Source organism: Vicugna pacos, chromosome 19 (genome assembly GCF_048564905.1).
Source record: "Vicugna pacos chromosome 19, VicPac4, whole genome shotgun sequence".
Taxonomy (NCBI): Eukaryota; Metazoa; Chordata; class Mammalia; order Artiodactyla; family Camelidae; genus Vicugna; species Vicugna pacos.
Window position 1 is genome coordinate 46,683,826 of NC_133005.1, and position 12,140 is coordinate 46,695,965.

Consider the following 12,140-nt stretch of genomic DNA (forward strand, 5'->3'; position numbering starts at 1 on the left):
GGTTCTTGCTGCACCGCATCCTCGCTGGCACTTGGTGTTGACAGGGTTCTGATAGGTGTGTAGTGTTACTCCGTTGTTGTTTTAACTTGCATTTCCCTGATGACGTGACGTGGAGCGTCTTTTCATGTGGTTATTTGTCAGCTGTGTATCTTCCATGGTGATGGGTCTGTTAAGGTTTTTGACCCGTTTTTTCATTGAGTTTGTTTTCTTGAGTTTTAAGAGTGCTTTGTGTATTTTGGATACCAGTTCTTCAGCTGATGTGTCTTTTTCACACGTTTTCTCCTGTCTGTGACTCGTCTTTTCATTCTCTTGACAGTGTCTGTCACAGAGGAAATTTTAAATTTTAATGACGTTCAGTTTATCAGTTTCCTACACGGATTGTGTCTTTGGTGTTGTATTTAAAAAGGCATTGCCAAACCGCAGGTCATCTTGATTTTCTCCTGTGTTGCCGTCTGGGAGTTTCAGAGTTTTGCACTTTACCTTTAGATCTGTGGCTCGTTTTGAGGTAACTTTTGTGAAGCGTGTGTGGTTTGAGCCTGTGTTCATTTTTTTGTACCTATATGTCTAGTTGTTTCAGCACCATTTGTCAAAAACTGTTCTTTCTTCATTGCATTGCCTTTGCTCCTTTGTCAAACATTAGTTGACTGTATTTGTGTGGGTCTCTTTCCCTTATTCTGTTTCGTTAGTCTGTTTCTCTTTTTCGGGGGTGGGGGCAGCAATACCACGCTGCATTGGTGCAGCTTTATCGTACGTCTTACAGTTGGGTGGTGTTCTCCAGCCTTGTTCTTCTGCTTCAGTGTTGTGTTGGCCTCCTCTCCATGTAGAAGTTTGAATCAGCTGGTGTGGATCCACGAATAACTTGCAGGGATTTTGATTGGGATTACAGTGACTCTTAAGGTCAAGTTGGGAAGAACTGACTTCTTGACGATGTTGAGCTTTTCTGTGCATGAGCATCGAATCTTTCTCTGTTTATTTAGTTTTTCTTTGAGCTCACTCATTAAAGGCTTGTGGTTTTCCTCACACATACCTTGTATGTGTTTGTAAGGTTAGTACCCAGGTGCGGGTGATGTTGGGGGCACTGACCCGTACACGACGGAGGGTCTTCCCGTCCTGGGATTCAGCCAGCAGCTGATCGTTGTAGTGCTGCAGTACGTGTTTAGTGAAAAAAATGCAAGTGTGTGTGGACCCACGCAGTTCAAACCTGTGTTGTTCAAGAGTCCATTGTTTCACAATTTTGGGTGCTAATGTAAGAGCTGTGTTTTTAATTTCAGATTGCTTGTGTTCGTTGCTGGCGTGTAGGGCAGTCGTTGACTTTTGGATGTTAACCTTGTGTCCTGCAGCCTTATTAGCTCTTGGAGTTTTTTTGTTGATTTTTTCAGATTTTGTACATAATCAAATCATCTGCAAACAAAGGAAGTTCTATTTCTTCCTTCCCATCTGTATGCCTTTCATCCTTTTCTTGTGTTTTTGCTCATTTTTCACTCAGGTTTTTTTGTTGTTGTCATAGTAACTTTAAGACTCACAACTAGAGAGAATGATACAATGAATTGCTACATGAAAACTTAAAGAACATTAACTGAAATAATCTTACTTTATGATTTCTGGGTTTCACTCATTCTCAGGTGGACCTTTCTTATGTGTTCAGTTAAGTTTTTTCCCCTAAGACTTTTACGGTTTCAGTTTTTGAATAGAAATCTTTGTTCTGTATGGATGAAATTTGCATGTTTCATTACAAGCTATTGTTTAAGTTAAAGTTGTTTTTACTTTCAAAGTTTCCATATCCATTGGTAGTCAGGACTGTGGGAAGGGGCTCCTGGGACCCTCTAAGGACTTTGTTTCAGGCATTCCTGGCTCTGTCTGACCAGCTCTGCCTGGCCTGTGTTGCAGGTGTCTGACTCAGTGAGTGGGCAGACTGTGGTCGACCCCAAAGGCTACCTGACAGATCTGAATTCCATGATCCCGACCCACGGAGGCGACATCAAGTGAGTGCCTGCAGAACCACTGGCCGGCGCGGGCTCAGGTCTCCTGCAACATTTTGGATTTCATTTGAAAAATAAGCAACCAAAAGAGGATGTGGATGGTCTAAGAAATAAATAGTGGAGTAGTTCAGTTTTCTATTTAAAAGTATCTGTGTCCATGTCCTTCACTGTGGACATGAAATGTGTTGAAATGACACTCCAAGTCTCTGTGCTCGCTGAGCTGGCGAGCAGCTTGCTAGTCGTGTACCAGGCCTCTGACCTCGACCTGGTGCTCAGGGCCTGTTTGCGTGTGTGTTAATAAGCAGGCTTGGAAGGGTGCTGATGGAGTTTTGAGTTGGTTTTATCGCTGGGGCATCAGATTTGCTGGTTCGGAAGTCGTGTCTGTAGTGGCCCCTTGGTGGGCCAGGCACACCCTCAGCAGGTGGCGGCCTGACCCTGTGCTTTCTTGCCTCTCAGTGACATCAAGAAGGCACGACTGCTCCTCAAGTCTGTTCGTGAGACGAACCCTCACCACCCGCCAGCCTGGATTGCATCGGCCCGCCTGGAGGAAGTCACTGGGAAGCTGCAAGTAGCTCGGAATCTTATTATGAAGGGGACAGAGATGTGCCCCAAGGTAGGGCGTCCTGCTGGAGGGAAGGCTGCACAAGCCCCCGAGGGACCCTCGGTGTCTGTGCCACACGGGCGTCTGTGGGAGTGAGCTTGGCTTAGAGTCAGCTGCCTGCCTTTTGGTGTTTAGGCTGCAGGCAGGTAGGGCAGGCGAGGGAGGAGGGAGAGTGGGAAAGGGTCTCTCCTGCCTGTTTTTACACGGAGTGAGTGCTTGACTGGGCTAGTTCAATAGCAATATAACCTTAACCAGAAAGAGCAGAGTCGGTCAGCTCGTCTACCTCCCCTGATGTTAGAGACCTAGAGGCGAGCGCTGACGCTTAGGGGTCCACCCCAGCACTTTTCCTGGCAGCGGCGTGGTTAGATAAGCTTCGGAAGGCCCTGTGAGACCCTCTGAATGGCCGTGTGCTTGCTATGAAGACGGGGGTACCCTTGACTAAGAAAGGTGCCCCGTGGACCCCGGCCCAGGACGTGAGGCGTGCGTGGGACCCCCACGGCCGCCTGCCTGTGCGTCTCCGCCTGGTCCGTGGGTTGACGTCCTGTCCTGCAGGGCAGGCTCTCCTTTCCTTTCAGTGTTGCGGCATGTGTTTCCCCACCAGACACAGACATGTCATGGCCACGTTCCCATGCACTGGTGTTATAGGGGGTCTCAGGTGCAGGCCTGTCTGAGGCTGAGCTGATGGACTTCCGTTTGACTGTAAAACCTGGGTGCCGTGGATCTGATGAACCCAGCCCTCCTGTTTCCAAGGCCTCTGTGTGCGCTTCCGGGGGTGCCCGCTGCTCTGTTGTGGCCTCCAGCCTCGGACACTTACTGTTCTGTCCTTTACTCTACAGAGTGAAGATGTCTGGCTGGAAGCAGCCAGGCTGCAGCCCGGGGACACCGCCAAGGCTGTGGTAGCCCAAGCTGTCCGTCACCTCCCGCAGTCTGTTAGGATTTACATCAGAGCAGCAGAGCTGGAAACAGACATTCGTGCCAAGAAGCGGGTTCTTCGGAAAGGTGAGCCCCGCTTAGGGAGGCCCGTCAGGAGCGATGCGCCTGTGCTGTGTTCCCATGAAGAGTGCTGTCTCCTCCACCCCAGTGCTGGGCTCCTGGGGGACAGCTTCTCTGCTGCTTCACTCAGGCTTCTGCTGGACAGCTCAGGAATGGTTAGCGTTCTCCAGGCCTTTTTCTGGGCTGGGTGGCTTCTGCCCTTGGACCCTCTGTCAGGGAAGTTTCCACCCTGGCTCGGGTGCTTGGGTTGAGATCACACTCCTGCCTTTTCCTGCCGTGCGACCCACAGTGAGTTGGGCAGTTGCTCTGGCCCAGTTCTTCCTCAGGTGCTGAGCTTGGACAATGCTCGTCCAGGGCTTGTTTCCTGGGCCTGATGAGGTGGTGTGCAAAGGGTGGGCAGAACCGCACTGAGCAGGATGTTAGTTAAACTCCTTCCCATCTTGTGACATTCCTGCAAGGCAGCGCACTGGCAGTATGTGCCACTGGCTCGTGTCACACTGAACGGTTTGCATGCCCGGGAAACGGAGTCAACCTAGGAGTACCTGCCACGGTGGAGCTTTCGTGGGCAGTGTGTTTTTTGTGCCTGTGGAAATGAGAGCAGAAGAGTGTCACTCCTTCCCCAGAGCTGTGTACCAGGCGCTGCTCGTGATCTCTGGTCCGCCGCAGGTGCTGGTCAGAGGGCTGCTGTGCAGTGAGCCTGTGCAGGTGGCTGTGCTGCCCGCGTTTGTAGCAGGGGTGAAAGAGGTGCATTTTGTGGAATTGAGGGTCATTTTCCTTGGGAGGTTTCTAGCTCTTGTTTTTAAGATGTGTGTTTGAACCATCAGAAAGAGGCGTGTGCCCTCAGTCGTTCAGGGATTACCGGCGACAGTCTCTGACTCTACTGTCTGTTTGACAGGGGCCAGGTGTTGGCCACCTCACATGTGACCCTGACTGTGCGTGAGTGTGTGTGTGATTTCAAGTGTGTTGTCCTCTCTCGGGTCTGGTTTCTTGATTGTAACCCTGTTGCATGTTAAGTGTTCAGAGCCAGTCTCTTAAAATGAGGCCAGAAGCAGAAAGTTAGCGCCTGTCTTGGTTTATTAAATCAACTCATCTCTTTTCAGCCAGGAAAATAGTTCTCTAATGACAAACACATTAAACTCTGGGTAATTAGCAATATTTATTTAGGAAAGCTCTACTGAATTTTCCCTGCCACAGTGTGATGGATGGTCGAATGTCTTTGTGGCCACTCCACCTTCACCATTTCCAGTTGGCTTCACATTTGGAGAGGGGATTGGGCATGAAGGTGGGGCCTTCAGGGGAGCATTGAGGGCCTGGTTTCCGGGCTGTCCTGGGCCTAGAAGGGAGCGGGCCTCCTGGCTCTGCTGGCTCAGGTTGGCTGAGGTGGGGACAGCACCCAAGTGTCCTCCCCTTGGGGCTGGGCTGGAGAGCACAGTGGCCTCTGTCCACAGGCTTTCTGGTTCAGACTACTCTCGGCCTCTGGGGACACCTTGGCAGGAGCCAGACTGCTCAGCTGAGGTTGGTTGTGACACTAGTCCACAGGCTGTTGATGAAGTGCCCCGGAGGAGTTCCCAGCCTTTCCCCAAAAGTGGAGCTGGGGTCCTGGGCATCGTGCCTGCCGCTGGGTGAGGTTAACGGGCCCAGCTGAGTGTTCTGTGCCTTAGAGACTGAGCTGTGCCGGGTGGGGAGTGCAGGAAGAAGATGGGCAGCTCTGTGCTGGCTCCCTCCACTGGCGCCCTACCGGGTCAGGCTTCTTTCTCTGGACGTTTCTCTGAAGGCGCGGTTCCTTCAGTGGTCTTGCTCTCTTGGGTTCCTGTTAACTTTTAATTTGAGAAATAGGGATGTTCAGTCAGGACTCTGGGCTCCCGTCGTGGTGTCCCGTCCTGTACATGGTGGCAACTCAGTCCCCTGTGGGAGTCAGGCCACTTCTGCAACCAGGGCTGGTCCAGTGGCCCCAGGAGGCCTGGGAGCTGGGCCTGCCTCTGCTTTCAGGGCAGTGGACCCACGGCCGTGCGCCTTCGTGGACACATCTGCCCTTGGCATGAGACCTCTCAATGGCAGAGTTCAAACATGTGGGGGGGGGTGGAGTCAGGCTCTCGCAGGGCTGGCGACAGGCAGCCCGGAGCCACTCGAGCATCAGCGCTCCTCTGTGGACCTGTGTGTCCTGTCTAGGGGAGGGCCCAGCTGCAGGAGGTCGTCTGTCATGGTGTCTGTAGCATCCTGTTGCTTCAGGGCGCTTCTCCTGCTGGTGCCCTGCGTGCTCAGCAGATGGCCTCCAGCTCTTCCAGGTGGTGGACTGGATGATGAGGTGTGGTTAGGTCGGGGAGAATTGGGGGCCAAGCCCTTTGCTGCACCTCTTTTGCTGTGAAGTGAGTTCTTAAATACGTGGTGCTGGCAGAGCCCTGCAGGCAGGCAGGGCCAGTCCGACCCCGTAAGAACCAGCGCCTGCCCCTCTGGGTGGGACAGGTCTAGGGTGTCGGCTTGGTCTGGCCTGGGGTGTACTCAGCTCAGTGGCCGGCAACGTCAGAGCCTTGTGAGGGGATCCTGTGTGGCTGTGACCCTGTCTCCACGGCGCTGTGCGCGGCCCCACAGAGCAGACGGTGGGCCTACTGCACCAGGATGTGAAGCTTCCTCCTCAGAACCCAGACTTCCACTGGCTTCCTTGCGGCTCCTGGAGGCACAGTCAGACCTCTGCTGCTGCCTGAATCAGCGTAGGTCCGTCTTCTAGCCCTCTCGGTTGATCAAGGGGACAGCTGGGTGAACACTGGATTCCAGGTCAGGCAGCTGTGCTGGTGTGCCGTGCAGAGCCCTGTGTAAGGCGTGCCGGTGTCTCCTCCTTAGTCCTGAGGTGATGAATGTAGGGCCGGGGGAGGTGCAGTGGGTCAGCCAGTGTTGGAGCATCGGCCCCAGGGCCCGGGCAGCCCACCTGCGCCGTGCCTACCTCCGCTCTGCCTGACCCAGGCTGCGCCGCATCTGCTGTAGCTGTGTGCTGGTCTCAGAGAGCGACCGGTCACTTGAATGAACCAGGTCACTTGTCACTCAGCATCCCTAAGCCAAGGGTCTGGTCTCTGCCTGGGCCCAGCAGCCAGCCAGGGGCTGCCAGTGTCTGCAGGAGAGAGTAGCTTTGTCCCACGGTTCTGGAGGGGCTCTGACTCCCATCGGGCCTCCCCTGAGGCCCCTTACGGTACCCTGGCTGCCCCTGGGAGACCAAGTGCTGCTGGGTACGTGGGGTCAGAAGCAGCCTGGCTGCAGCCTGGGCCTGCTGCAGAGCTGTCTGCTGCCCTGCTCGCCCCCCACCCCCAGCAGCCTGAGGTTATCAGGAAGTGGGGAACGGGACGCCCCGAGGCACTGTTGACCCCTGCAGAACCCTGGGCCCCAGGCTGGGGCATCGCCCACCATGGCAGGTGGCTCTGGAGTGGCAGCTCGTTGTGCATCATAGAGGGAGGTCCCTGTGAGCCCTGAACCATGGGAATCTCTGAAACCCACTGAGGGTGGGCCCCTGGGCTTCGCGGGGTGTGTCCCCACCTCTGGCCCACTTGTGTTGAGCACCTGGGTGTGTCCTGCTGCTTGCTCACCAGCGTGACGGCCGCCAGCCAGGGACTGGCGTGGTGTGCTGTGCCCTGGGTGGCCGCTGACTTGTTTGGCTGTTGGGGAGAAAAGGGGCACCCTGTTTTCATAGGGCCTATAAAAGGGAGAAGCCCCATCTCCCTAGACACAGGAAGCGGGCTGTTTCTGCTGGACGGACTCTCAGAGTGTCACACCCTGGCTTTATCCAGGTCCCCCAGTTGGCCCCAGTCTTTGCCCAACTTCACGTGAGAAGCTTTGTGGGTCCGCAGATTCTGCAGCATTGAATCTGAGGTCTGCTTTCCCTAGCCTGGCCCATGTGTTTTCAGCAAAGAAGAGCTCTGCTGGAAGCTGCCTTAGAGGCGTTCCGGTGTCGTGCCGTCGTCAGCTCCGCGGCCTCTGTCCCTCTGCCTGGGCCGACTAGAGGTCTTGCTTCGCCCTCCCTGGTTATTCCACTGCAGGGCTCCGCTTACTTGCCTTGTGTCTGGGGCTTTTCAGTGAGTTCATCTGAAGGCTCTGCTGCTTAAACAAAGATTTGGAAGCTTCTGGACTGCATGATGTGGTAGCCTCTTCTGGGAGTGGGTCCCCTTCCCCCGTGTCACTGTGTGTGCCTCTGAGGCCCCCCTGCTGTCAGCGTGGAGCAGCTCCTGGTGCCTTGGCTCTTGTGCTCCAGGAAGGAGCCTCAGATGCACACAGCCTGGACAGGTACAGACCCCAGAGCCATGTCCGCTTTCTGTTCTGTGGTGTCGGCACACCCGCGCCCGCAGTCTGTGCGGTGGGCCTACCCCGTGTGGGGTTGCCGTCTTTCGTCTGGACTGTTGTTTGTCATCGACTGTTAAGTGTGGGTGGGCCTAGAGGTGACGCACAGTCCTCTCTGCTGTCCTTGCTGACTCAGGGTGTCGGCGCTGGCCTTGTCTGTGTCTGTCCCAGACCTGAGGGATCCATGTGAGGCCCCGGCCTGTCATTCAGGCCAGAGACCATCTGGCCCCTCCGGCAGCAGCATCCTCGGCGACACAGACACGGTGTCTTGCTTTTGCTTCCCCTGTTCTGTGACCTGGTTTCTTGTTGGCCCTTTCCCAGCCCTTGAACACGTTCCAAACTCGGTTCGCTTGTGGAAGGCGGCCGTTGAGCTGGAAGAGCCTGAAGACGCTAGAATCATGCTCAGCCGAGCCGTGGAGTGCTGCCCCACCAGTGTGGAGGTGAGTCCCCGCCCCGGGGCCTGTGCCTGAGGTCAGCGTCCAGAGTGGCCTCAGCTGGGCATTGAGCTCTGCGAGGCTGTGGTTTCTGGATGGTAACGTGGCGTGAACCCACGGGCTGCTGCCCTGTCTCCCGGCTGCCGGGCAGCGTGGTCGCTCGAGCTCTTGGTGGAAATGCGGGGGCAGCATCCCAGCTCACCCCTCCCACTGCAGAGAGTGCTGGGCTGAGCTCTTTCTGGGCCTTCCAGTTCAGCCCGGAGTTTGTCCGTGGGACCTGGGGAGGGAGGGACGGAGGAGACCAGTGGATCTTGCTGCCAGCCCAGCATGGGGTCAGCTCTGCCTCAGAGCTACTTGGATTACTTTACTTTTAAGCTTTCTGGTTCACAGCATTCTCTGCAGTGATTTTTAGTTTTCGTTTTATGGTATCCAGTATGTCTTTAATTATCCTAAGGGATATTGAGAAATTCTCCAAACAAAATTAATCTTAAGTTATTTACATAAAAATAAATAGAGCCCATACACATTTTTGGTGATGAAATATCGTGGAGTCAACAGCTGGGGTGTGAGAGTTCCAGACGGCTGAGCACCCCTGTCCTTTTAGCTTGTGAAGGCAACGGGTCCTGCTCACTGTCTGTCCTGACACCTGCAGTGAGCCTGGCACCCTGGGGACCTTTAACCAGTGCATGGAGCGTGTGACCGAGAATCTGTCAGCTGTTCACATTAATCAGTCACTAGATAGTCAGAAGCATAACTGAATAGTCACCAGACGAGGTACAGAGTGCTGCTGTGCGCATTAACGGGCCCTGTTTAAATGGTCCTCAAGAGCTTTTGCAGAGAATTTGTGCAAGTGTGGGAGGCCTCTTGGGGTCCGTGTGACCTGGCAGGTCGCAACGAGTGCTGTCCCTTCTCCCCACACAGCTCTGGCTTGCTCTGGCGCGGCTAGAGACCTACGAAAATGCCCGCAAGGTCCTGAATAAGGCCCGTGAGAACATCCCCACAGACCGGCACATCTGGATCACGGCTGCCAAGCTGGAGGAAGCCAACGGGAACACTCAGATGGTGGAGAAGATCATCGACCGGGCCATCACCTCCCTGCGGGCCAACGGTGTGGAGATCAACCGGGAGCAGTGGATCCAGGTGAGGTCGGCATGGGCTTGGGAGTGGGGACTGCAGGATGCGACAGACGGCCCTAGAGGAGGGCCTTCCCTGGCTGACCACACAATGGCTGAAGCGGAGGGCAGGAGGGCGCGAACATCTGCAGAGATTCCCCAGCCGCTGTCTGCAGAGAAGTCAGGAGACAAGCAAGCAGGCACAGGTGTGGCCTTTCCTCACGTGATCACATGTGGCTCTGCGTGGAGTTAAAACCCAGAGTGCGTCCGGGGGTGGGTGCTGCTCTGAAGAGCTTCAGCACACAGACGCTTGCAACCAGCCCCGCTTTCTGAGTAGAAATAGTAGGATCTAAAAGAGAACGAACCTAGGGCTGCTTTCACTCTCCCTGTCTCCTGACTTCTCTGCAGACAGCGGCTGGGGAATCTCTGCAGATGTTCATGCCCTCCTGCCCTCAGCTTCAGCTGTCATGTGGTCCGCCAGGGAAGGCCCTCCTCTAGGGCCATCTGCCGCATCCCGCGACGGGGGTGCTGCGGGGCAAGCCCCTGCGCTTCCCCCAGTGCCCCTCAGCCTCGGAGGACGGCCCAGGCCTCCTGCGCCCTCCCTTCTTCCTGCCCATGCTGCCATACTCCCCTCAGCGCCCCCCGGCCCCCGCTGTCTGCCCCTGAGCTGTGTGGGAGGAGGTGGCCCCCCTGTTCTGTCCCCTTCCTGGGTCTGGGCGCAAGGCCTCGTGGGCACCTCCACAGTCTGGTCGTCTGGGCTCAGCCGCTTTACCTCCTTAGTGTTTGAACCGTGTTCCCGTTTTCGATGCTCTCATTCCTCTGTGTGGATCCCGGTGTCCAGCTGGTTTCACCCTCCTTCTGCCTGAAGGGCTTTCTTTAACGTTTCTTACAGTGCAGCCCTGCTGGTCAGTTCTTCCTGTTTTACATGTCTGGAAACAGTCTTTATTTCATCTTTGTTTTTGAAACATACTTTCTCCGGGTGTGGAATCCTGGATTGACTACTTTTTTCTTCCAGTGTTTTAAAAGCAGTACTCCCCCACCCTCTGGCCTGCGTTACTTTTAGCAAGACGTTTGCTGTCACCTTTGTGCCTCTTTATGTGGTATCTTTTTTCCTTTAAAGGTAATTTTAATTAAAAAACAAAAAAATTTCTAAGTTAAAAAATTTCTAGCCTGTTTTAAGATTTTTTTCCTTTATCATTGGTTTTGAGCAGTTTGTGATTTGCTTTAGTGTAGTTGTTTTTTGTAATGTTTCTTGTGTGTAGGTTTTGTTGAGTTTCTTGGAGCTGTGAATTCATAGATTTCATCAAATGTGGAAACTTTGTGTCCACTGTATTTTTATTTATTAGAATCAGGCTCACCGTCTAGTTTCATTTATGTTGCTTTCTGTGGAATAGTACTGAACTACATTTTTAAAAATTAATTTATTTGGAGAGGATGGGAGGTAGCTAGGTTTATTTATTTGTTTTTGGAGGAGATACTGGGGATTGAACCCAGGACCTCGTGCATGCTAAGATGCGCTCTACCACTTGAGCTGTGCCCTCCCCCCACCGCGAGCTATTGAGTTTTAAAATTGTCTTTGTTTCCTTTTTTAAAGCAGTTTATTAAGCTATAACTAACATCCCATAAAATGTACCCATTTAAAGTGTACAGTTCAGAAGATTTTAGTGTATCACAGGGTATATGGTCGTCACCGTGATCCAATTTAGAACTTTCTCATCACCCAAGAAGAAACCCTGTACCTTCCCCCTAGCCCTAGGCAGTCATCGTCTTTCTCTGTATGTTTGCTGCTCTGCTTTCCCTGTGGTTTTAGATTTCTGGACACTTTATATTAATGGAGTCATACAGCATGTGATCTTTCGTGACTAGGTTTTACTTAGTGTAATGTAGCATGGATGTGTTGAATCTTCTGTCCATTTTAAAATTGGGCTTTGCTTTATTATTTATTATCTATTTTTTTTACTGAATTGTAAGAATTCTTCATGTATGTTCTGGTCGTGAGTCGTCTATCAGATTGTGTGGCTTGGAGACTTTGTGGATGGTCTTTTCGCCTTCTTGGTTATACTGCTTGTGGCACAAATGTTTTAAAGTTTGATGTAGTCCAATTAATTTTTTTCTTCTGTCGCTCATGCTTTAGGTGTCCTACCTAAGAAACCTTGCCTAACCCAAGGTTATGAAGACTTGCTCCTGTATTTTCTAAGATTTTAATTTTTTTGGTACTTACATTCAGGTCTATGATCCATTTGAGCTAAAAGAGTTGGACTCCATCCTTTTTCATGTGCGTGTCCAGTTGTCCAGGCACCACTTGGTCTTCCCCACGGAGTGGTGTGGGCACCGTTGTGGAGAACCAGGGGGTCATAAGTGTACGTGTTTTCTTCTGGGTCTCCGTTCTCTTCTGCTGGCCTGTGTGTCTGTCTGTACCAGCGTCAAGCCACCCTCCTTACCGAAGCTCTGCAGTAAGCTCTGAGATCAGGATGCGGGCATCCTCCTGCTTTGTTCGTTACAGGATTGTTTTAGCTCTGCTTGGTTCTCTGTGTTCCCACGTGAATTTTAGGAGCCAGCTGGGGTTTGGACAGAGATTGCGTTGAATCTGTAGGTTGTTTTGGGGACTGTTGCCACCCCAACAGCAGTGAGTCCTGCAGTCTGTGAGCATGGAACATCTCTCCATTTATTCAGTTCTTTAAAAACGTTTTCAGTAGTATTT

General features: G+C 52.9%; 1 protein-coding gene across 2 annotated transcripts in view; it reads left to right on the forward strand.

Annotated features, from left to right (window-relative positions):
• Positions 1 to 12,140, forward strand: part of PRPF6 (pre-mRNA processing factor 6) — a 37,138-nt gene that overhangs the window by 9,908 nt on the left and 15,090 nt on the right. For both annotated transcript variants that reach the window (XM_072944608.1, XM_031687598.2), the window contains 5 exons: positions 1,888 to 1,982; positions 2,436 to 2,592; positions 3,417 to 3,579; positions 8,215 to 8,333; positions 9,249 to 9,467. In XM_072944608.1, the coding sequence (XP_072800709.1) occupies positions 1,888 to 1,982; positions 2,436 to 2,592; positions 3,417 to 3,579; positions 8,215 to 8,333; positions 9,249 to 9,467 (753 nt within the window). The remainder of the gene's footprint in view (positions 1 to 1,887; positions 1,983 to 2,435; positions 2,593 to 3,416; positions 3,580 to 8,214; positions 8,334 to 9,248; positions 9,468 to 12,140) is intronic.